This window comes from Taudactylus pleione, unplaced genomic scaffold (assembly GCF_031769625.1).
Source record: "Taudactylus pleione unplaced genomic scaffold, aTauple2 ptg000912l, whole genome shotgun sequence".
Lineage (NCBI taxonomy): Eukaryota > Metazoa > Chordata > Amphibia > Anura > Myobatrachidae > Taudactylus > Taudactylus pleione.
Genome location: NW_028285313.1, coordinates 92,304 through 118,197, shown reverse-complemented (window position 1 = coordinate 118,197; position 25,894 = coordinate 92,304). Strand labels below are relative to the sequence as shown.

Here is a 25,894-nt window from a genome sequence, read left to right as displayed (position 1 = left end):
ATCCTCTCACTCTCAGGACACATGTAATACAGACAGTCCCGGTATCCTCTCACTCTCAGGACACATGTAATACAGACAGTCCCGGTGTCCTCTCACTCTCAGGACACATGTAATACAGACAGTCCCGGTGTCCTCTCACTCTCAGGACACATATAATACAGACAGTCCCGGTGTCCTCTCACTCTCAGGACACATGTAATACAGACAGTCCCGGTATCCTCTCACTCTCAGGACACATGTAATACAGACAGTCCCGGTGTCCTCTCATTCTCAGGACACATGTAATACAGACAGTCCCGGTGTCCTCTCATTCTCAGGACACATGTAATACAGACAGTCCCGGTGTCCTCTCACTCTCAGGACACATGTAATATAGACAGTCCCGGTATCCTCTCACTCTCAGGACACATGTAATACAGACAGTCCCGGTATCCTCTCACTCTCAGGACACATGTAATACAGACAGTCCCGGTATCCTCTCACTCTCAGGACACATGTAATACAGACAGTCCCGGTGTCCTCTCACTCTCAGGACACATGTAATACAGACAGTCCCGGTATCCTCTCACTCTCAGGACACATGTAATACAGACAGTCCCGGTGTCCTCTCACTCTCAGGACACATGTAATACAGACAGTCCCGGTATCCTCTCACTCTCAGGACACATGTAATACAGACAGTCCCGGTGTCCTCTCATTCTCAGGACACATGTAATATAGACAGTCCCGGTGTCCTCTCACTCTCAGGACACATGTAATACAGACAGTCCCGGTATCCTCTCACTCTCAGGACTCATGTAATACAGACAGTCCCGGTGTCCTCTCACTCTCAGGACACATGTAATACAGACAGTCCCGGTGTCCTCTCACTCTCAGGACACATGTAATACAGACAGTCCCGGTTTCCTCTCACTCTCAGGACACATGTAATACAGACAGTCCCGGTATCCTCTCACTCTCAGGACACATGTAATGCAGACAGTCCCGGTGTCCTCTCACTCTCAGGACACATGTAATGCAGACAGCCGGGTGTTCACTCACTCTCAGGACACATGTAATGCAGACAGTGCCTGTGTCCTCTCACTCTCAGGACACATTTAATAAAGACAGTTCCGGTGTCCTCTCACTCTCAGGACACATGTAATACAGACAGTCCCGGTATCCCCTCACTCTCAGGACACATGTAATACAGACAGTCCCGGTGTCCTCTCACTCTCAGGACACATGTAATGCAGACAGTCCCGGTGTCCTCTCACTCTCAGAACACATGTAATACAGACAGTCCCGGTGTCCTCTCACTCTCAGGACACATGTAATGCAGACAGTCCCGGTGTCCTCTCACTCTCAGTACACATGTAATGCAGACAGTCCCGGAGTCCTCTCACTCTCAGGACACATATAATACAGACAGTCCCCGTATCCTCTCACTCTCAGGACACATGTAATACAGACAGTCCCGGTGTCCTCTCACTCTCAGGACACATGTAATGCAGACACCCGGGTGTCCTCTCACTCTCAGGACACATGTAATGCAGACAGTCCGGGTGTCCTCTCACTCTCAGGACACATTTAATAAAGACAGTCCCGGTGTCCTCTCACTCTCAGGACACATGTATTGCAGACAGTCCCGGTGTCCTCTCACTCTCAGGACACATGTAATGCAGACAGTCCCGGTGTCCTCTCACTCTCAGAACACATGTAATACAGACAGTCCCGGTATCCTCTCACTCTCAGGACACATGTAATGCAGACAGTCCCGGTGTCTTCTCACTCTCAGAACACATGTAATACAGACAGTCCCGGTATCCTCTCACTCTCAGGACACATTTAATAAAGACAGTCCCGGTGTCCTCTCACTCTCAGGACACATGTAATACAGACAGTCCTGGTGTTCCCTCGCTCTCAGGACACATGTAATACAGACAGTCCCTGTGTCCCCTCACTCTCAGGACACATGTAATACAGACAGTCCCGGTGTCCTCTCATTCTCAGGACACATGTAATACAGACAGTCTCGGTGTCCTCTCACTCTCAGGACACATGTAATACAGACAGTCCCGGTATCCTCTCACTCTCAGGACACATGTAATACAGACAGTCTCGGTGTCCTCTCACTCTCAGGACACATGTAATGCAGACAGCCGGGTGTCCTCTCACTCTCAGGACACATGTAATGCAGACAGTGCCTGTGTCCTCTCACTCTCAGGACACATTTAATAAAGACAGTTCCGGTGTCCTCTCACTCTCAGGACACATGTAATACAGACAGTCCTGGTATCCCCTCACTCTCAGGACACATGTAATACAGACAGTCCCGGTGTCCTCTCACTCTCAGGACACATGTAATACAGACAGTCCCGGTATCCTCTCACTCTCAGGACACATGTAATACAGACAGTCCCGGTATCCTCTCACTCTCAGGACACATGTAATACAGACAGTCCCGGTGTCCTCTCACTCTCAGGACACATGTAATACAGACAGTCCCGGTATCCTCTCACTCTCAGGACACATGTAATACAGACAGTCCCGGTGTCCTCTCACTCTCAGGACACATGTAATACAGACAGTCCCGGTGTCCTCTCACTCTCAGGACACATGTAATACAGACAGTCCTGGTATCCTCTCACTCTCAGGACACATGTAATACAGACAGTCCCGGTGTCCTCTCACTCTCAGGACACATGTAATACAGACAGTCCCGGTATCCTCTCACTCTCAGGACACATGTAATACAGACAGTCCCGGTGTCCTCTCACTCTCAGGACACATGTAATACAGACAGTCCCGGTGTCCTCTCACTCTCAGGACACATGTAATACAGACAGTCCCGGTATCCTCTCACTCTCAGGACACATGTAATACAGACAGTCCCGGTGTCCTCTCACTCTCAGGACACATGTAATACAGACAGTCCCGGTATCCTCTCACTCTCAGGACACATGTAATACAGACAGTCCCGGTGTCCTCTCACTCTCAGGACACATGTAATACAGACAGTCCCGGTATCCTCTCACTCTCAGGACACATGTAATACAGACAGTCCCGGTGTCCTCTCATTCTCAGGACACATGTAATACAGACAGTCCCGGTGTCCTCTCACTCTCAGGACACATGTAATACAGACAGTCCCGGTATCCTCTCACTCTCAGGACACATGTAATACAGACAGTCCCGGTGTCCTCTCACTCTCAGGACACATGTAATACAGACAGTCCCGGTATCCTCTCACTCTCAGGACACATGTAATACAGACAGTCCCGGTGTCCTCTCACTCTCAGGACACATGTAATACAGACAGTCCCGGTATCCTCTCACTCTCAGGACACATGTAATACAGACAGTCCCGGTGTCCTCTCACTCTCAGGACACATGTAATACAGACAGTCCCGGTATCCTCTCACTCTCAGGACACATGTAATACAGACAGTCCCGGTATCCTCTCACTCTCAGGACACATGTAATACAGACAGTCCCGGTGTCCTCTCACTCTCAGGACACATGTAATGCAGACAGCCGGGTGTTCACTCACTCTCAGGACACATGTAATGCAGACAGTGCCTGTGTCCTCTCACTCTCAGGACACATTTAATAAAGACAGTTCCGGTGTCCTCTCACTCTCAGGACACATGTAATACAGACAGTCCCGGTATCCCCTCACTCTCAGGACACATGTAATACAGACAGTCCCGGTGTCCTCTCACTCTCAGGACACATGTAATGCAGACAGTCCCGGTGTCCTCTCACTCTCAGAACACATGTAATACAGACAGTCCCGGTGTCCTCTCACTCTCAGGACACATGTAATGCAGACAGTCCCGGTGTCCTCTCACTCTCAGTACACATGTAATGCAGACAGTCCCGGTGTCCTCTCACTCTCAGGACACATATAATACAGACAGTCCCCGTATCCTCTCACTCTCAGGACACATGTAATACAGACAGTCCCGGTGTCCTCTCACTCTCAGGACACATGTAATGCAGACAGCCGGGTGTCCTCTCACTCTCAGGACACATGTAATGCAGACAGTCCGGGTGTCCTCTCACTCTCAGGACACATTTAATAAAGACAGTCCCGGTGTCCTCTCACTCTCAGGACACATGTGTTGCAGACAGTCCCGGTGTCCTCTCACTCTCAGGACACATGTAATGCAGACAGTCCCGGTGTCCTCTCACTCTCAGAACACATGTAATACAGACAGTCCCGGTATCCTCTCACTCTCAGGACACATGTAATGCAGACAGTCCCGGTGTCCTCTCACTCTCAGAACACATGTAATACAGACAGTCCCGGTATCCTCTCACTCTCAGGACACATTTAATAAAGACAGTCCCGGTGTCCTCTCACTCTCAGGACACATGTAATACAGACAGTCCTGGTGTTCCCTCGCTCTCAGGACACATGTAATACAGACAGTCCCGGTGTTCCCTCACTCTCAGGACACATGTAATACAGACAGTCCCTAGTTTAGTATGTGGAAAGGGTGGTTTGTGTAGTAGGAGTTTGGCCTTGTGTACAGCCTGGAGTGGACCAGCTAGACCTAATAATAGTACAAATCCTTGTTGTATTACAGGGTGTATATTGGATGCTTATAATCACACCCAGTATGTATTATACACCCCCCCCCCCCCCCTTCCTCCATCCCAGTCAGAGGTCACGGGATACACTCACATTGCAGCTGTCTTGACCTTGTCCACCAGCGCAGAGAAGCGACTCATCTATGACATTTCCCCACCAGTCGGGCTGAGTGCAGTGAGCGTGGTCTACGACTGGGAGTACCGCCTGCTGCAGCACTAGGGCCTGAGGACCGTTGGCTACACAGTAATAAGTAATACAATGCAGGGTTAATAACAGGAAATTATTATAACACCAGTTACATTATCCCCAGTGGGACTGGTTCTCACTCTTAGAATGTGTGAGGAGGAACCGGTCCAGTTCTCCTGGCGCTACCTCAGAGTCGCACTAAATGGAGCCTGGGGTTAGGACTTTGCATTGTTACACAAATTATATTTGTATTGGTTATAATAAATCTGTTCATACTTCTGATGCATCACTTACAGTAGATGGTTCCCCAGCCTGTGCCGTAACACTGGTGATCATTAATGAGAATACGTCCCAAAGGTGGGAGACATCCGAGCTGGACCTTGTCGTTCAGTTCAGCCTCTCGCGATAACTTAATCAGGGCGATATCATTACTGAGGGGAGAGAAGATGAGAGCAATATAATAACTGGGGGCGAGTGAGAGCAATATAATAACTGGAGGGTGAGTGCTGCTCAGCGAGTGAGAGCAATATAATAACTGGAGGGTGAGTGCTGCTCAGCGAGTGAGAGCTATATAATAACTGGAGGGTGAGTGCTGCTCAGTGAGTGAGAGCTATATAATAACTGGAGGGTGAGTGCTGCTCAGTGAGTGAGAGCTATATAATAACTGGGGGTGAGTGCTGCTCAGTGAATGAGAGCAATATAATAACTGGAGGGTGAGTGCTGCTCAGCGAGTGAGAGTAATATAATAACTGGAGGGTGAGTGCTGCTCAGTGAGTGAGAGCTATATAATAACTGGGGGTGAGTGCTGCTCAGTGAATGAGAGCAATATAATAACTGGAGGGTGAGTGCTGCTCAGTGAGTGAGAGCAATATAATAACTGGAGGGTGAGTGCTGCTCAGTGAGTGAGTGAGAGCAATATAATAACTGGAGGGTGAGTGCTGCTTAGTGAGTGAGTGAGAGCAATATAATAATAACTGGAGGGTGAGTGCTGCTCAGTGAGTGAGTGCACTATAATAAATGAGGGTGAGCGTTGCTCAGTGAGTGAGAGCAATATAATAACTGGGGGTGAGTGCTGCTCAGTGAGTGAGAGCAATATAATAACTGGAGGGTGAGTGCTGCTCAGCGAGTGAGAGTAATATAATAACTGGAGGGTGAGTGCTGCTCAGTGAGTGAGAGCTATATAATAACTGGGGGTGAGTGCTGCTCAGTGAATGAGAGCAATATAATAACTGGAGGGTGAGTGCTGCTCAGCGAGTGAGAGTAATATAATAACTGGAGGGTGAGTGCTGCTCAGTGAGTGAGAGCTATATAATAACTGGGGGTGAGTGCTGCTCAGTGAATGAGAGCTATATAATAACTGGGGGTGAGTGCTGCTCAGTGAATGAGAGCAATATAATAACTGGAGGGTGAGTGCTGCTCAGTGAGTGAGAGCAATATAATAACTGGAGGGTGAGTGCTGCTCAGTGAGTGAGTGAGAGCAATATAATAACTGGAGGGTGAGTGCTGCTTAGTGAGTGAGTGAGAGCAATATAATAATAACTGGAGGGTGAGTGCTGCTCAATGAGTGAGTGCACTATAATAAATGAGGGTGAGCGCTGCTCAGTGAGTGAGAGCAATATCATAACTGGGGGTGAGTGCTGCTCAGTGAGTGAGAGCAATATAATAACTGGAGGGTGAGTGCTGCTCAGCGAGTGAGAGTAATATAATAACTGGAGGGTGAGTGCTGCTCAGTGAGTGAGAGCTATATAATAACTGGGGGTGAGTGCTGCTCAGTGAATGAGAGCAATATAATAACTGGAGGGTGAGTGCTGCTCAGCGAGTGAGAGTAATATAATAACTGGAGGGTGAGTGCTGCTCAGTGAGTGAGAGCTATATAATAACTGGGGGTGAGTGCTGCTCAGTGAATGAGAGCAATATAATAACTGGAGGGTGAGTGCTGCTCAGTGAGTGAGAGCAATATAATAACTGGAGGGTGAGTGCTGCTCAGTGAGTGAGTGAGAGCAATATAATAACTGGAGGGTGAGTGCTGCTTAGTGAGTGAGTGAGAGCAATATAATAATAACTGGAGGGTGAGTGCTGCTCAGTGAGTGAGTGCACTATAATAAATGAGGGTGAGCGCTGCTCAGTGAGTGACAGCAATATAATAACTGGGGGTGAGTGCTGCTCAGTGAGAGCAATATAATAACTGGAGGGTGAGTGCTGCTCAGCGAGTGAGAGTAATATAATAACTGGAGGGTGAGTGCTGCTCAGTGAGTGAGAGCTATATAATAACTGGGGGTGAGTGCTGCTCAGTGAATGAGAGCAATATAATAACTGGAGGGTGAGTGCTGCTCAGCGAGTGAGAGTAATATAATAACTGGAGGGTGAGTGCTGCTCAGTGAGTGAGAGCTATATAATAACTGGGGGTGAGTGCTGCTCAGTGAATGAGAGCAATATAATAACTGGAGGGTGAGTGCTGCTCAGTGAGTGAGAGCAATATTATAACTGGAGGGTGAGTGCTGCTCAGTGAGTGAGAGCAATATAATAACTGGAGGGTGAGTGCTGCTTAGTGAGTGAGTGAGAGCAATATAATAATAACTGGAGGGTGAGTGCTGCTCAGTGAGTGAGTGCACTATAATAAATGAGGGTGAGCGCTGCTCAGTGAGTGAGAGCAATATAATAACTGGGGGTGAGTGCTGCTCAGTGAGTGAGAGCAATATAATAACTGGAGGGTGAGTGCTGCTCAGCGAGTGAGAGTAATATAATAACTGGAGGGTGAGTGCTGCTCAGCGAGTGAGAGTAATATAATAACTGGAGGGTGAGTGCTGCTCAGTGAGAGAGAGCTATATAATAACTGGGGGTGAGTGCTGCTCAGTGAGTGAGAGCAATATAATAACTGGAGGGTGAGTGCTGCTCAGTGAGTGAGAGCAATATAATAACTGGAGGGTGAGTGCTGCTCAGCGAGTGAGAGCAATATAATAACTGGAGGGTGAGTGCTGCTCATTGAGTGAGAGCAATATAATAACTGGAGGGTGAGTGCTGCTCAGTGAGTGAGAGCTATATAATAACTGGGGGTGAGTGCTGCTCAGTGAGTGAGAGCAATATAATAACTGGAGGGTGAGTGCTGCTCAGTGAGTGAGAGCAATATAATAACTGGAGGGTGAGTGCTGCTCAGTGAGTGAGAGCAATATAATAACTGGAGGATGAGTGCTGCTCAGCGAGTGAGAGCAATATAATAACTGGAGGGTGAGTGCTGCTCAGTGAGTGAGAGCTATATAATAACTGGGGGTGAGTGCTGCTCATTGAGTGAGAGCAATATAATAACTGAGGGTGAGCGCTGCTCAGTGAGTGAGAGCAATATAATAACTGGAGGGTGAGTGCTGCTCAGCGAGTGAGAGCAATATAATAACTGGAGGGTGAGTGCTGCTCAGTGAGTGAGTGAGAGCAATATAATAACTGGAGGGTGAGTGCTGCTTAGTGAGTGAGTGAGAGCAATATAATAACTGGAGGGTGAGTGCTGCTTAGTGAGTGAGTGAGAGCAATATAATAATAACTGGAGGGTGAGTGCTGCTCAGTGAGTGAGTGCACAATAATAAATGGAGGGTGAGCGCTGCTCAGTGAGTGAGAGCAATATAATAACTGGGGGTGAGTGCTGCTCAGTGAGTGAGAGCAATATAATAACTGGAGGGTGAGTGCTGCTCAGCGAGTGAGAGTAATATAATTACTGGAGGGTGAGTGCTGCTCATTGAGTGAGAGCAATATAATAACTGGAGGGTGAGTGCTGCTCAGTGAGTGAGAGCTATATAATAACTGGAGGGTGAGTGCTGCTCAGTGAGTGAGAGCTATATAATAACTGGGGGTGAGTGCTGCTCAGTGAGTGAGAGCAATATAATAACTGGGGGTGAGTGCTGCTCAGTGAGAGCAATATAATAACTGGAGGGTGAGTGCTGCTCAGCGAGTGAGAGTAATATAATAACTGGAGGGTGAGTGCTGCTCAGTGAGTGAGAGCTATATAATAACTGGGGGTGAGTGCTGCTCAGTGAATGAGAGCAATATAATAACTGGAGGGTGAGTGCTGCTCAGCGAGTGAGAGTAATATAATAACTGGAGGGTGAGTGCTGCTCAGTGAGTGAGAGCTATATAATAACTGGGGGTGAGTGCTGCTCAGTGAATGAGAGCAATATAATAACTGGAGGGTGAGTGCTGCTCAGTGAGTGAGAGCAATATTATAACTGGAGGGTGAGTGCTGCTCAGTGAGTGAGTGAGAGCAATATAATAACTGGAGGGTGAGTGCTGCTTAGTGAGTGAGTGAGAGCAATATAATAATAACTGGAGGGTGAGTGCTGCTCAGTGAGTGAGTGCACTATAATAAATGAGGGTGAGCGCTGCTCAGTGAGTGAGAGCAATATAATAACTGGGGGTGAGTGCTGCTCAGTGAGTGAGAGCAATATAATAACTGGAGGGTGAGTGCTGCTCAGCGAGTGAGAGTAATATAATAACTGGAGGGTGAGTGCTGCTCAGCGAGTGAGAGTAATATAATAACTGGAGGGTGAGTGCTGCTCAGTGAGAGAGAGCTATATAATAACTGGGGGTGAGTGCTGCTCAGTGAGTGAGAGCAATATAATAACTGGAGGGTGAGTGCTGCTCAGTGAGTGAGAGCAATATAATAACTGGAGGGTGAGTGCTGCTCAGCGAGTGAGAGCAATATAATAACTGGAGGGTGAGTGCTGCTCATTGAGTGAGAGCAATATAATAACTGGAGGGTGAGTGCTACTCAGTGAGTGAGAGCTATATAATAACTGGGGGTGAGTGCTGCTCAGTGAGTGAGAGCAATATAATAACTGGAGGGTGAGTGCTGCTCAGTGAGTGAGAGCAATATAATAACTGGAGGGTGAGTGCTGCTCAGTGAGTGAGAGCAATATAATAACTGGAGGATGAGTGCTGCTCAGCGAGTGAGAGCAATATAATAACTGGAGGGTGAGTGCTGCTCAGTGAGTGAGAGCTATATAATAACTGGAGGGTGAGTGCTGCTCAGTGAGTGAGAGCTATATAATAACTGGGGGTGAGTGCTGCTCAGTGAGTGAGAGCAATATAATAACTGGGGGTGAGTGCTGCTCAGTGAGAGCAATATAATAACTGGAGGGTGAGTGCTGCTCAGCGAGTGAGAGTAATATAATAACTGGAGGGTGAGTGCTGCTCAGTGAGTGAGAGCTATATAATAACTGGGGGTGAGTGCTGCTCAGTGAATGAGAGCAATATAATAACTGGAGGGTGAGTGCTGCTCAGCGAGTGAGAGTAATATAATAACTGGAGGGTGAGTGCTGCTCAGTGAGTGAGAGCTATATAATAACTGGGGGTGAGTGCTGCTCAGTGAATGAGAGCAATATAATAACTGGAGGGTGAGTGCTGCTCAGTGAGTGAGAGCAATATTATAACTGGAGGGTGAGTGCTGCTCAGTGAGTGAGTGAGAGCAATATAATAACTGGAGGGTGAGTGCTGCTTAGTGAGTGAGTGAGAGCAATATAATAATAACTGGAGGGTGAGTGCTGCTCAGTGAGTGAGTGCACTATAATAAATGAGGGTGAGCGCTGCTCAGTGAGTGAGAGCAATATAATAACTGGGGGTGAGTGCTGCTCAGTGAGTGAGAGCAATATAATAACTGGAGGGTGAGTGCTGCTCAGCGAGTGAGAGTAATATAATAACTGGAGGGTGAGTGCTGCTCAGCGAGTGAGAGTAATATAATAACTGGAGGGTGAGTGCTGCTCAGTGAGAGAGAGCTATATAATAACTGGGGGTGAGTGCTGCTCAGTGAGTGAGAGCAATATAATAACTGGAGGGTGAGTGCTGCTCAGTGAGTGAGAGCAATATAATAACTGGAGGGTGAGTGCTGCTCAGCGAGTGAGAGCAATATAATAACTGGAGGGTGAGTGCTGCTCATTGAGTGAGAGCAATATAATAACTGGAGGGTGAGTGCTGCTCAGTGAGTGAGAGCTATATAATAACTGGGGGTGAGTGCTGCTCAGTGAGTGAGAGCAATATAATAACTGGAGGGTGAGTGCTGCTCAGTGAGTGAGAGCAATATAATAACTGGAGGGTGAGTGCTGCTCAGTGAGTGAGAGCAATATAATAACTGGAGGATGAGTGCTGCTCAGCGAGTGAGAGCAATATAATAACTGGAGGGTGAGTGCTGCTCAGTGAGTGAGAGCTATATAATAACTGGGGGTGAGTGCTGCTCATTGAGTGAGAGCAATATAATAACTGAGGGTGAGCGCTGCTCAGTGAGTGAGAGCAATATAATAACTGGAGGGTGAGTGCTGCTCAGCGAGTGAGAGCAATATAATAACTGGAGGGTGAGTGCTGCTCAGTGAGTGAGTGAGAGCAATATAATAACTGGAGGGTGAGTGCTGCTTAGTGAGTGAGTGAGAGCAATATAATAACTGGAGGGTGAGTGCTGCTTAGTGAGTGAGTGAGAGCAATATAATAATAACTGGAGGGTGAGTGCTGCTCAGTGAGTGAGTGCACAATAATAAATGGAGGGTGAGCGCTGCTCAGTGAGTGAGAGCAATATAATAACTGGGGGTGAGTGCTGCTCAGTGAGTGAGAGCAATATAATAACTGGAGGGTGAGTGCTGCTCAGCGAGTGAGAGTAATATAATTACTGGAGGGTGAGTGCTGCTCATTGAGTGAGAGCAATATAATAACTGGAGGGTGAGTGCTGCTCAGTGAGTGAGAGCTATATAATAACTGGAGGGTGAGTGCTGCTCAGTGAGTGAGAGCTATATAATAACTGGGGGTGAGTGCTGCTCAGTGAGTGAGAGCAATATAATAACTGGGGGTGAGTGCTGCTCAGTGAGAGCAATATAATAACTGGAGGGTGAGTGCTGCTCAGTGAGTGAGAGCTATATAATAACTGGGGGTGAGTGCTGCTCAGTGAATGAGAGCAATATAATAACTGGAGGGTGAGTGCTGCTCAGTGAGTGAGAGCAATATTATAACTGGAGGGTGAGTGCTGCTCAGTGAGTGAGTGAGAGCAATATAATAACTGGAGGGTGAGTGCTGCTTAGTGAGTGAGTGAGAGCAATATAATAATAACTGGAGGGTGAGTGCTGCTCAGTGAGTGAGTGCACTATAATAAATGAGGGTGAGCGCTGCTCAGTGAGTGAGAGCAATATAATAACTGGGGGTGAGTGCTGCTCAGTGAGTGAGAGCAATATAATAACTGGAGGGTGAGTGCTGCTCAGCGAGTGAGAGTAATATAATAACTGGAGGGTGAGTGCTGCTCAGCGAGTGAGAGTAATATAATAACTGGAGGGTGAGTGCTGCTCAGTGAGAGAGAGCTATATAATAACTGGGGGTGAGTGCTGCTCAGTGAGTGAGAGCAATATAATAACTGGAGGGTGAGTGCTGCTCAGTGAGTGAGAGCAATATAATAACTGGAGGGTGAGTGCTGCTCAGCGAGTGAGAGCAATATAATAACTGGAGGGTGAGTGCTGCTCATTGAGTGAGAGCAATATAATAACTGGAGGGTGAGTGCTGCTCAGTGAGTGAGAGCTATATAATAACTGGGGGTGAGTGCTGCTCAGTGAGTGAGAGCAATATAATAACTGGAGGGTGAGTGCTGCTCAGTGAGTGAGAGCAATATAATAACTGGAGGGTGAGTGCTGCTCAGTGAGTGAGAGCAATATAATAACTGGAGGATGAGTGCTGCTCAGCGAGTGAGAGCAATATAATAACTGGAGGGTGAGTGCTGCTCAGTGAGTGAGAGCTATATAATAACTGGAGGGTGAGTGCTGCTCAGTGAGTGAGAGCTATATAATAACTGGGGGTGAGTGCTGCTCAGTGAGTGAGAGCAATATAATAACTGGGGGTGAGTGCTGCTCAGTGAGAGCAATATAATAACTGGAGGGTGAGTGCTGCTCAGCGAGTGAGAGTAATATAATAACTGGAGGGTGAGTGCTGCTCAGTGAGTGAGAGCTATATAATAACTGGGGGTGAGTGCTGCTCAGTGAATGAGAGCAATATAATAACTGGAGGGTGAGTGCTGCTCAGCGAGTGAGAGTAATATAATAACTGGAGGGTGAGTGCTGCTCAGTGAGTGAGAGCTATATAATAACTGGGGGTGAGTGCTGCTCAGTGAATGAGAGCAATATAATAACTGGAGGGTGAGTGCTGCTCAGTGAGTGAGAGCAATATTATAACTGGAGGGTGAGTGCTGCTCAGTGAGTGAGTGAGAGCAATATAATAACTGGAGGGTGAGTGCTGCTTAGTGAGTGAGTGAGAGCAATATAATAATAACTGGAGGGTGAGTGCTGCTCAGTGAGTGAGTGCACTATAATAAATGAGGGTGAGCGCTGCTCAGTGAGTGAGAGCAATATAATAACTGGGGGTGAGTGCTGCTCAGTGAGTGAGAGCAATATAATAACTGGAGGGTGAGTGCTGCTCAGCGAGTGAGAGTAATATAATAACTGGAGGGTGAGTGCTGCTCAGCGAGTGAGAGTAATATAATAACTGGAGGGTGAGTGCTGCTCAGTGAGAGAGAGCTATATAATAACTGGGGGTGAGTGCTGCTCAGTGAGTGAGAGCAATATAATAACTGGAGGGTGAGTGCTGCTCAGTGAGTGAGAGCAATATAATAACTGGAGGGTGAGTGCTGCTCAGCGAGTGAGAGCAATATAATAACTGGAGGGTGAGTGCTGCTCATTGAGTGAGAGCAATATAATAACTGGAGGGTGAGTGCTGCTCAGTGAGTGAGAGCTATATAATAACTGGGGGTGAGTGCTGCTCAGTGAGTGAGAGCAATATAATAACTGGAGGGTGAGTGCTGCTCAGTGAGTGAGAGCAATATAATAACTGGAGGGTGAGTGCTGCTCAGTGAGTGAGAGCAATATAATAACTGGAGGATGAGTGCTGCTCAGCGAGTGAGAGCAATATAATAACTGGAGGGTGAGTGCTGCTCAGTGAGTGAGAGCTATATAATAACTGGGGGTGAGTGCTGCTCATTGAGTGAGAGCAATATAATAACTGAGGGTGAGCGCTGCTCAGTGAGTGAGAGCAATATAATAACTGGAGGGTGAGTGCTGCTCAGCGAGTGAGAGCAATATAATAACTGGAGGGTGAGTGCTGCTCAGTGAGTGAGTGAGAGCAATATAATAACTGGAGGGTGAGTGCTGCTTAGTGAGTGAGTGAGAGCAATATAATAACTGGAGGGTGAGTGCTGCTTAGTGAGTGAGTGAGAGCAATATAATAATAACTGGAGGGTGAGTGCTGCTCAGTGAGTGAGTGCACAATAATAAATGGAGGGTGAGCGCTGCTCAGTGAGTGAGAGCAATATAATAACTGGGGGTGAGTGCTGCTCAGTGAGTGAGAGCAATATAATAACTGGAGGGTGAGTGCTGCTCAGCGAGTGAGAGTAATATAATTACTGGAGGGTGAGTGCTGCTCATTGAGTGAGAGCAATATAATAACTGGAGGGTGAGTGCTGCTCAGTGAGTGAGAGCTATATAATAACTGGAGGGTGAGTGCTGCTCAGTGAGTGAGAGCTATATAATAACTGGGGGTGAGTGCTGCTCAGTGAGTGAGAGCAATATAATAACTGGAGGGTGAGTGCTGCTCAGTGAGTGAGAGCAATATAATAACTGGAGGGTGAGTGCTGCTCAGCGAGTGAGAGCAATATAATAACTGAGGGTGAGTGCTGCTCAGTGAGTGAGAGCAATATAATAACTGGAGGGTGAGTGCTGCTCAGTGAGTGAGAGCAATGTAATAACTGGAGGGTGAGTGCTGCTCAGTGAGTGAGAGCAATATAATAACTGGAGGGTGAGTGCTGCTTAGTGAGTGAGTGAGAGCAATATAATAATAACTGGAGGGTGAGTGCTGCTTAGTGAGTGAGTGAGAGCAATATAATAATAACTGGAGGGTGAGTGCTGCTCAGTGAGTGAGTGCACTATAATAAATGGAGGGTGAGCGCTGCTCAGTGAGTGAGAGCAATATAATAACTGGGGGTGAGTGCTGCTCAGTGAGTGAGTGCACTATAATAAATTGAGGGTGAGCGCTGCTCAGTGAGTGAGAGCAATATATTAACTGGAAGGTTAGTGCTGCTCAGTGAGTGAGAGCAATATAATAACTGGAGGGTGAGTGCTGCTCAGTGAGTGAGAACTATATAATAACTGGGGGGTGAGTGCTGCTCAGCGAGTGAGAGCAATATAATAACTGGAGGGTCAGTGCTGCTCAGTGAGTGAGAGCTATATAATAACTGGAGGGCGAGTGCTGCTCAGTGAGTGAGTGAGAGCAATATAACAACTGGAGGGTGAGTGCTGCTCAGTGAGTGAGAACTATATAATAACTGGGGGGTGAGTGCTGCTCAGCGAGTGAGAGCAATATAATAACTGGAGGGTCAGTGCTGCTCAGTGAGTGAGAGCTATATAATAACTGGAGGGTGAGCGCTGCTCATTGAGTGAGTGAGAGCAATATAATAATAACTGGAGGGTGAGTGCTGCTCAGTGAGTGAGTGCACTATAATAAATGGAGGGTGAGCGCTGCTCAGTGAGTGAGAGCTATATAATAACTGGAGGGTGAGTGCTGCTCAGTGAGTGAGAGCAATATAATAACTGGAGGGTGAGTGCTGCTCAGTGAGTGAGAGTGCAATATAATAACTGGAGGGTGAGTGCTGCTCAGTGAGTGAGTGAGAGCAATATAATAATAACTGGAGGGTGAGTGCTGCTCAGTGAGTGAGTGAGAGCAATATAATAACTGGAGGGTGAGTGCTGCTTAGTGAGTGAGTGAGAGCAATATAATAATAACTGGAGGGTGAGTGCTGCTCAGTGAGTGAGTGCACTATAATAAATGGAGGGTGAGCGCTGCTCAGTGAGTGAGAGCAATATAATAACTGGGGGTGAGTGCTGCTCAGTGAGTGAGTGCACTATAATAAATGGAGGGTGAGCGCTGCTCAGTGAGTGAGAGCAATATATTAACTGGAAGGTTAGTGCTGCTCAGTGAGTGAGAGCAATATAATAACTGGAGGGTGAGTGCTGCTCAGTGAGTGAGAACTATATAATAACTGGGGGGTGAGTGCTGCTCAGCGAGTGAGAGCAATATAATAACTGGAGGGTCAGTGCTGCTCAGTGAGTGAGAGCTATATAATAACTGGAGGGTGAGTGCTGCTCAGTGAGTGAGTGAGAGCAATATAACAACTGGAGGGTGAGTGCTGCTCAGTGAGTGAGAACTATATAATAACTGGGGGGTGAGTGCTGCTCAGCGAGTGAGAGCAATATAATAACTGGAGGGTCAGTGCTGCTCAGTGAGTGAGAGCTATATAATAACTGGAGGGTGAGTGCTGCTCAGTGAGTGAGTGAGAGCAATATAACAACTGGAGGGTGAGTGCTGCTCAGTGAGTGAGAACTATATAATAACTGGGGGGTGAGTGCTGCTCAGTGAGTGAGAGCTATATAATAACTGGAGGGTGAGCGCTGCTCATTGAGTGAGTGAGAGCAATATAATAATAACTGGAGGGTGAGTGCTGCTCAGTGAGTGAGTGCACTATAATAAATGGAGGGTGAGCGCTGCTCAGTGAGTGAGAGCTATATAATAACTGGAGGGTGAGTGCTGCTCAGTGAGTGAGAGCAATATAATAACTGGAGGGTGAGTGCTGCTCAGTGAGTGAGAGTGCAATATAATAATTGGAGGGTGAGTGCTGCTCAGTGAGTGAGTGAGTGAGAGCAATATAATAATAACTGGAGGGTGAGTGCTGCTCAGTGAGTGAGTGAGAGCAATATAATAACTGGAGGGTGAGTGCTGCTTAGTGAGTGAGTGAGAGCAATATAATAATAACTGGAGGGTGAGTGCTGCTCAGTGAGTGAGTGCACTATAATAAATGGAGGGTGAGCGCTGCTCAGTGAGTGAGAGCAATATAATAAATGGGGGGTGAGTGCTGCTCAGTGAGTGAGAGCAATATAATAACTGGAGGGTGAGTGCTGCTCAGTGAGTGAGAGCAATATAATAACTGGAGGGTGAGTGCTGCTCAGTGAGTGAGAGCTATATAATAACTGGGGGGTGAGTGCTGCTCAGTGAGTGAGAGCAATATAATAACTGGAGGGTGAGTGCTGCTCAGTGGGTGAGAGCAATATAATAACTGGAGGGTGAGTGCTGCTCAGTGAGTGAGAGCAATATAATAACTGGAGGGTCAGTGCTGCTCAGTGAGTGAGAGCTATATAATAACTGGAAGGTTAGTGCTGCTCAGTGAGTGAGAGCAATATAATAACTGGAGGGTGAGTGCTGCTCAGTGAGTGAGAGCTATATAATAACTGGGGGGTGAGTGCTGCTCAGCGAGTGAGAGCTATATAATAACTGGAGGGTGAGTGCTGCTCAGTGAGTGAGTGAGAGCAATATAACAACTGGAGGGTGAGTGCTGCTCAGTGAGTGAGAGTGCAATATAATAACTGGGGGGTGAGTGCTGCTCAGTGAGTGAGCGAGTGCACTATAATAACTGGAGGGTGAGCGCTGCTCAGTGAGTGAGTGAGAGCAATATAATAATAACTGGAGGGTGAGTGCTGCTCAGTGAGTGAGTGCACTATAATAAATGGAGGGTGAGTGCTGCTCAGTGAGTGAGAGCAATATAATAACTGGAGGGTCAGTGCTGCTCAGTGAGTGAGAGTGCAATATAATAACTGGAGGGTGAGTGCTGCTCAGTGAGTGAGTGAGAGCAATATAATAATAACTGGAGGGTGAGTGCTGCTCAGTGAGTGAGTGAGAGCAATATAATAACTGGAGGGTGAGTGCTGCTTAGTGAGTGAGTGAGAGCAATATAATAATAACTGGAGGGTGAGTGCTGCTCAGTGAGTGAGTGCACTATAATAAATGGAGGGTGAGCGCTGCTCAGTGAGTGAGAGCAATATAATAACTGGAGGGTGAGTGCTGCTCAGTGAGTGAGAGTGCAATATAATAACTGGAGGGTGAGTGCTGCTCAGTGAGTGAGTGAGAGCAATATAATAATAACTGGAGGGTGATTGCTGCTCAGTGAGTGAGTGAGTGCACTATAATAACTGGAGGGTGAGCGCTGCTCAGTGAGTGAGAGCAATATAGTAACTGGAGGGTGAGTGCTGCTCAGTGAGTGAGAGCAATATAATAACTGGAGGGTGAGTGCTGCTCAGTGAGTGAGTGAGACCCTTATATCCTGCATGATTAGCTGTTGTATTTACAGTCATCTGACCTTTCAGTTTGGAGTGTAGTAGATGAGGATAGTCGCTGTGTCTGCTGCAGTGTGTATCTGAATGATCTACATCAGTGGTTCTCAAACTTGATCCTCAGGTCCCCACACAGTTCATGTTTTCCAGGTCACCCACATTTTAAAGATCCACAGGTGGAGCTAATTATTTCACTTGCGATGCTGTGAGGAGACATGGAAAACATGCACTGTGTGGGTTCCTGAGGACAGAGGCCCTGATTCAGAGCCGGACGCTCTGACAGAGCGCTCGCTCTGAATCAGGGCTGGGCTATTTTCTTTTTTGACCGGCCTCCTGGCCGCTCGCATAGCTGTGGGTGACCACCCACAGCTATAGCGAGCGGGCAGGATGATGGTCAAGACCATCGCGACCATCGGGCTTGCGACAAGACCCTTGTGGTAGGGTCTCGTTGCCGCAAGCCCCAGAGTGCTTTCGGCTCTATCAGAGCCGAAGGCACTCCCACTGACATCACTTGTGACGTCAGTGGGGCCGGCCCCAGGCGGTAGGCATTCCCATGGGAACGCCTCCGTCTGGCCAGCCACGCCCCAGCAGGCCCACCAAAGGGGGCGTGCTGTCACTCACCATCGACAGCACGCCCCCTTTGTAGCGAGACCCGGCGCGATGGCTTGGCCGTCGCTATCCGGGTCTCGCGCATGCAAGCGACGGAGCCGGCTCCCTCGTGCGCATGCGCACTGGGCCAACGTCGACCCGCTTGCGAGCGCTCAGCGCTCGCGAGCGGGTCTGAATCAGGCCCAGAGTTTGAAAACCTGTGATCTACATAATACAGGCGCCTCTACACTACACATATAACTCTCTCATTTTCCTGGTCACCCCATATTACATATAACTACTATAGACGGTTTACATTTATGTGTAATTATATGACGGTGCTTTTGTGTATTATTTGTGTGTGTGTACAACCCATATTCCTATACACACCAGACTGAAATGCTGTATTTCAGGGGTCAGTGGATCTAATACAGCTCCGGTGGGGACGATAAGACATCACCTACCCGCACGCAGCACAGTAGTCGTTCCAGCCATGATGGAGAATGATATCTTCCTTGTTAATGGGGATATATTGTTCTGGCCCCTCCTCCACGCTGCGGTCGTGTTCTCCCAGAACAATACGATAAGTTTGTCTGTTGCTGTAACACAAAGGTTATTGTCCAACGTGATGCTATACAGCAAGAGCAGGCCTCTGTCAGGTGTGTCAGCGGCACCAGGCCCTCTGGTGCACTACATGTAGCATCATAGGTTATAAGGTGTAGGGAGGCCTTATATAGCGCTATCACTCTTCTCTTTGTTTCTGTATACTGACATTCAGGCACTTATTAATAGTAACTAATAATAATAATAAGCATTTACGGGAAAGGTAAAAATATAGTAACATAAAGTATCTTGTCTCCTGTACTTAAAAAAGTTGTTAAAAAAGTAACAGACAAACAATTGAGCTGGAGACTTCATAAAACCTATACATAAAACCTATACATAAAACCTATACATAAAACCTATACATAAAACCTATACATAAAACCTATACATAAAACCTATACATAAAACCTATACATAAAACCTATACATAAAACCTATACATAAAACCTATACATAAAACCATCGCAGCTGGTACATATAAATGCCCTATATAACAGTCCTAATAATACAACATCTCATACACATGGACTCATGCAAAAGCCAGACAGATCTCAAATCAAAAATACAGGAACATCATTAGGTAGTTACTGGTCTGCTTCAGTTCCACCGGGAGCCACTGGGGGAGCTGTCCAAGCTCTCATGATTCATAGAGGTTATAGAGAACAGTGGGAGGTGATTGCCCTGTGTCTTATATTAGGGATGGCCATCGCTCCATGCCTGGGGATGGTACGCAGCCCTCACAGGGTCACTTTTTGAAGGTTTAACCACGGATGGTTAGCTATGGACACTTCTTCCTGGTGTCGACAGCAGATTGGATATCAACCACTGGTTTCTGATGGCTAATCCTACCCGATGGTATCCGGTCAGATGGTCCACAGTAACCATGTCAGCATTCAGAATGGCGACATTAAAATGTTGACATGTGTACATCTGAAATGTCGTCATTCTGAGGATGCCGATGATTAGGGTTAGGCACTGCGGGTAGGGTTAGACTGCAGGTGGAGGTTAGGGTTAGACTGAGTGTGTGTGTGTGTGGAGGTTAGGGTTAGGCTGCGGGCGGGGGCAGAGGTTAGGGTTAGGCTGCGGGCGGGGGCAGAGGTTAGGGTTAGGCTACAAGCGAAGGTTAGTGTTAGACTGGGGGGGATGTGGTGGAGGTTAAGGTTAGGGTAAGGTTAGGTTAGGTTAAGGTTAGACTTGTGGAGGTATGTGGTGGAGGCTCAGGTTAGTCTGGGGGGGATGTGGTGGAGGCTAGGGTTAGGATGTGGGTGGGGGAGGGGCAGAGGTTAGGGTTAGGCTACAAGAGAAGGTTATGGTTAGACTGGTGGAGGTATGTGGTGGAGGCTAGAGTTAGGCTGCGGGCGGAGGAGGGGAGGAGGTTATGGTTAGGCTACAAGGGAAGGTTATGGTTAGACTGGTGGAGCGATGTGGTGGAGGCTAGGGTTAGGCTACGGGTGGGAGAGGGGTGGAGGTTAGGGTTAGGCTATAATGGAAGGTTAGGATTAGACTCTTGGAGATATGTGGTGGAGGTTAGTGTTAGGCTGCGGGCGGGGGGAAGTGCGGAGGTTAGGGTTAGGCTACAACGGAAGGTTAGGGTTAGACTGGTGGGGATGTGGTGGAGGCTAGGGTTAGGCAGTGGGCCGGGGAGGGCCGGTGGTTAGGGTTAGGCTACAAAAGAAGGTTAGGGTTAGTCTGGGGGGGATGTGGTGGAGGCTAGGGTTAGGCTGCGGGTGGGGGAGGTGCGGAGGTTAGGGTTAGGCTACAATGGAAAGTTAATGTTAGACTGGTGGAGGTATGTGGTGGAGGTTAGGGTTAGGCTGCGGGCAGGGGAGGTGCGGAGGTTAGGGTTAGGCCACAAGGGAAGGTTAGGGTTAGACTGGGGGGGGGGGATGTGGTGGAGGATAGGGTTAGGCTGCGGGCGGGGGAGGTGCAGAGGTTTGGTTTAGGCTACAAGGGAAGGTTAGGGTTAGACTGGGGGGGATGTGGTGGAAGCTAGGGTTAGACTGTGGGCGGGGGAGGGGCGGAGGTTAGGGTTAGGCTACAAGAGAAGGTCAGGTTAGACTGGTGGAGGGATGTGGTGGAGGCTAGGGATAGGCTACAAGGGAAGGTTAGGGTTAGACTGGGGGGGATCTGGTGGAGGCTAGGGTTAGGCTGCGGGCGGGGGAGGTGCGGAGGTTAAGGTTAGGCTACAATGGAAGGTTAGGTTAGACTGGTGGAGGGATGTGGTGGAGGTTAGGGTTAGGCTGCGGGCGGGGGAGGTGAAGAGGTTAGGGGTAGGCTACAAGAGTAGGTTAGGGTTAGTCTGGGGGGGATGTGGTGGAGGCTAGGGTTAGGCTGTGGGCCAGGGAGTGCCGGAGGTTAGGGTTAGGCTACAAGAGAAGGTTAGGGTTAGACTGGGGGTGATGTGGTGGATGCCAGGTTTAGGCTGCAGGCGGGGGAGGGGCAGAGGTTAGGGTTAGGCTACATGAGAAGGTTATGGTTAAACTGGTGGAGGTATGTGGTGGAGGCTAGGGTTAGGCTACAAGGGAAGGTTAGGGTTAGACTGGGGGGGGGATGTGGTGGAGGCTAGGGTTAGGCTGCAGGCGGGGGAGGGGTGGAGGTTAGGGTTAGGCTACAATGGAACGTTATGGCTAGACTGGTGGAGGGATGTGGTGGAGGCTAGGGTTAGGATGCAGGTGGGGGAGGTGCGGAGGTTAGGGTTAGGCTACAAGGGAAGGTTAGGGTTAGACTGGTGGAGGGATGTGGTAGAGGTTAGGGTTAGGCTGCGGGTGGGGGAGGGGTGGAGGTTAGGGTTAGGCTACAATGGAAGGTTAGGGTTAGACTGGTGGAGGTATGTGGTGGAGGTTAGGGTTAGGCTGGTGGGGATGTGGTGGAGGCTAGGGATAGCTGTGTGCCGGGGAGGGCCGGAGGTTAAGGTTCGGCCACAAGAGAAGGTTAGGGTTAGTCTGGGGGGGGATGTGGTGGAGGCTAGGGTTAGGCTGCAGGCGGGGGAGGTGCGGAGGTTAGGGTTAGGCTACAAGAGAAGGTTAGGGTTAGACTGGTGGAGGCTAGGGTTAGGCTGCAGGCGGGGGAGGGGCGGAGGTTAGGGTTAGGGTACAAGGGAAGGTTAGGGTTAGACTGGTGGAGGGATGTGGTGGAGGCTAGGGATAGGGGGCGGGGGAGGAGCGGATGTTAGGGTTAGGCTGCGGGCGGGGGAGGGGCAGAGGTTAGGGTTAGGCTACAAGGGAAAGTTAGGGTTAGACTGGTGGAGGGATGTGGTGGAGGCTAGGGTTAGGCTGTGGGCAGGGGAGGGGCGGAGGTTAGGGTTCGGCTACAAGGGAAGGTTAGGGTTAGACTGTGGGGGGGATGTGGTGGAGGATAGGGTTAGGCTGCGGGCGGGGGAGGGGCGGAGGTTAGGGTTAGACTGGTGGGGGGATGTGGTGGAGGCTTGGGTTAGGCTGTGGAGGGTTAGGGTTGACATGATAAGTGTCGCCCAATCATACCACACCCCTACCCTATATGCCACGTCAGAATGCAGCAATACCAGTCCTCTCACACCATTCTTCTCCTCAATAATAGATGATGTTTACAGTCCATAGATCTTACCCAGTTGCTGAAAAGGGGATTCACTCACTACAACGCTTCAGTATAAGAGGTGTAAGGGTTCACGTGTGCGTGCGTGCGTGTGTGCGTGCATATATATATATATATATATATATATATATAAATAGATATATATATATATATATATATATATATATATATAGGGGCCCCATTTGGCATCTAAGGATAAACAATATATATATATATATATATATTCACACACGAGGGGTTTTAACAGAAAATGCAGCCCCCATACATCCCCCGCACCACCACACACACAGCTGCGGGTCCCTGTAGCACTTGCACCCCCTACTATGTCACATAGGGGGAAAAAAACCTTTTTAAAATGATTGAGAGTGATCATACTGCCGCCCTCCCATGGGCGATTATTAATTACCCAAATATTGGGACTCAATCACCCACAGCACCGGCTCATATGGCGTCACGCATCCTGGTGGTGTCTTCCTACGTCACGCATCCCCCACAGTGACATGTCCCTCAGTCAGAAGCACCCACCTGATGCAATGTGCAGCAGTCAGCACCCAGCGGGATGTAATGAGGCTGCCCCCACAGGTGTGCTGGTACCCGTCCGGAATCTGGTACTGCAGAGATACCTGGGAGGTGCGATACAGATGATGATTTACTCTCCTGTCCTGTGTGACCCATCTGTCACACTACTGTCTCAGGAGGTGCCCCACTGACATGCGGACAGTATGACAAATAGCGTCTAACAGCTTATGGGGAACTCCTACAGATTCATTTGTGAAGGCTATAATAGGCTAATTTGCCTATTCATATTCTGTCACACTAGGGGGCCCATTTATCCACGAGCTTTATCATACGCAACGGGTTTTACAACTCCTTACGTGTGATAAATGTTGCTCCAGCCAATCCGCTCGCAACGGCCATTTTTCAAAACAGATGACAGTTGGGAGCTGATTGGCTGGAGCACCATTTATCATACACAGCGAGTTTTACCACTCGTTACGTATGATAAACCTCGTTGATGAATGGACCCCAAAAGTATGTGGATGGGACTGAATTGCCGGCAGCTGTTTAACCTTCATTCAAATCTTGACAGCAGATACCCGACATGAGGAGATCCCGACTGGGGTAGGTAAGTATACTAACCCTCCCCTGTCCCCCCCCCCCCCCCAACCCTCCCTTGGTGTTGCCTAACCCTAACCTCCCCCTTAGTGCCTAACCCTCCCTTAGTGGTGCCTAGCCCTAACCTCCCCCCCCAGGGGTAACTAAATCTAACACCCCCTTCCCGCACCCTAAACCTAACCCTCCCGGGGGGGTGCCTACACCTAACCTCCACCCAGTGGTGCCTAACCCTCCGTCCTAGGGATGACTAACCCTAATCCCCCCCAAACCTTACGCTAATCCCGCTAGACTCCCTAATACTAACCCCCCCACGAGGCTAACTCTAAGGGCACCCCGGACTTACATTAGTTCGGGCTGGCGTCCTCGGCGTTTTGGCATCGGGATTAACATAGGCGTCAGTATTTCGACGCCTATGTAACATCCCTTGCCGGGATTCCGCTGTCGGCATTGAGCCCGGCGGCCGCATATCACTACATGCCAATGAAACAACCTATGTACCATATCAGTAATTTATTATACACGTCTGATCCTCACCTGCCACGGCCAGCTATACGGCTCCGCGTCTATGCCATTCACAATCCGGGAGTTGGGCAGGTAAGTGGGCAACCCACAACCATCAGCTGCTGGTACAGATGGAAGGGAAAGAGGAGACAGTAACTTATGTAAGTATAAAACATCCCAAGAATAATAGAGACACTGCACTGCCTGACAGAGAGATTACTAGTGATATATCCTCACCAGACACAAGAGGTTATGCAAAACAATTGCCCAATAACAGCATACTATAGGCAGCCAGCACCGCACAAATATATGCCCAAAAAAATAAAGTCAATTATTTAGGTTGCTACCGAGTTATTTATTTTCTTACACTTAACCATATTTAAGGCTCAGTTACTTCACTACCCGATTCAAATACTGTACGTATTTAAACGTTATCATACATAGCTCAGTGTTGTATAGACACAGCCGAGGAGCAGGCTATTGATGACCATTGATTGTTAATAACCATCCATTGATTGCCACGGTGGTTGGTGGTTTTGGGGGGGTTTTCCAGACACAGGGGACACAGAGCTCAGCCCCACCCCTGTGTCACTAAGCCCCACAAGCAGGTTGTGTCGCCAAGCCCCAAACCTGGTTGGTGAGCAGCACATCGTGTTCCCCAGCAGGGATGGCCATCGATGGGTGCAAACCATGTCATCAAAGTTAGTCACCGATGGCACCATCAATGGTTAATCCACAGATTGCCATCTCTAGTTTAGGCCGGCTAATCCAACAGAGTTTATTTAACATAGAGTGCCAAGCAGAGAAGCAGAGTCTTCCCAAATCTTTCTTGTATCAGGACCTAGCTTATTTGCCTACAGTGCCATCTACAGTCATACAACGGTAATACACCACACTAATTTCTTACTGGCCCATGACTTCAAAATTGTCTCAAGGCTAGCATGGAAGCTTTGCCTGGGAAACAGATAGTTCCAAGCCGATTCTCAAATAGGACTTTCTAAACAAAACCTGTATTTGCATAAACTTTCTATGTCTAATTATGACACCAAGAGTTATTCATAAAGCAACAAGCAGGTACTCTCATTGTGTAATATACTGCATCTCTATGAAAATGTCCCCTGTACCTCAGTGTCTATCTCCTATTAACCAGCCACAGACTAGAGAGGCATGGTGTAATAATTACAATAACTCACCCACAGCAGCCAGCAGAATGGTCACAATCAGTCTCATCATGATGACATGGAGAGGAGTGGGGAGCGTAGAGCGTTATATACTGGTCTGGATGGTGTGACATCACGGGAAGCGTCCATATGGTGAGGGGGACACGATACGCTATCAGCTCTCCCCCACACAGACAATATTTATACTGCTTACAGAGCTGCTGATGTCCCAACCTTCGGAGGAGGGAGGGGTTCCATCCTCACAGAAAGACCCCCCCCCTACACATGACTGTCCTGAGAGCTAACGCTGTCATCCTACTAAAGCTAGGTACACACTATACAATTATTGTGCCGATTTACCAATAATCGGATGATTGGCCTAATATATTGTATAGTGTGTATGAGCGATTATTTCAGAGTTTCACCGATAAACT

The 25,894-nt window shown here is 48.3% G+C and overlaps 1 protein-coding gene across 1 annotated transcript in view; it reads right to left on the bottom strand.

The window, feature by feature from the left end:
- LOC148473785 (proproteinase E-like) overlaps positions 1-25,533 on the bottom strand; it is a 30,574-nt gene extending 5,041 nt beyond the window's left edge. The window contains exons 1-6 of the mRNA XM_088459475.1: positions 25,494-25,533; positions 24,334-24,422; positions 23,209-23,306; positions 18,972-19,106; positions 5,060-5,196; positions 4,673-4,815 (exon numbers count right to left, since the gene is read on the bottom strand). Of these exons, the coding sequence (XP_088315601.1) occupies positions 4,673-4,815; positions 5,060-5,196; positions 18,972-19,106; positions 23,209-23,306; positions 24,334-24,422; positions 25,494-25,533 (642 nt within the window). The remainder of the gene's footprint in view (positions 1-4,672; positions 4,816-5,059; positions 5,197-18,971; positions 19,107-23,208; positions 23,307-24,333; positions 24,423-25,493) is intronic.
- Between the last annotated feature and the right edge of the window lie 361 nt (positions 25,534-25,894).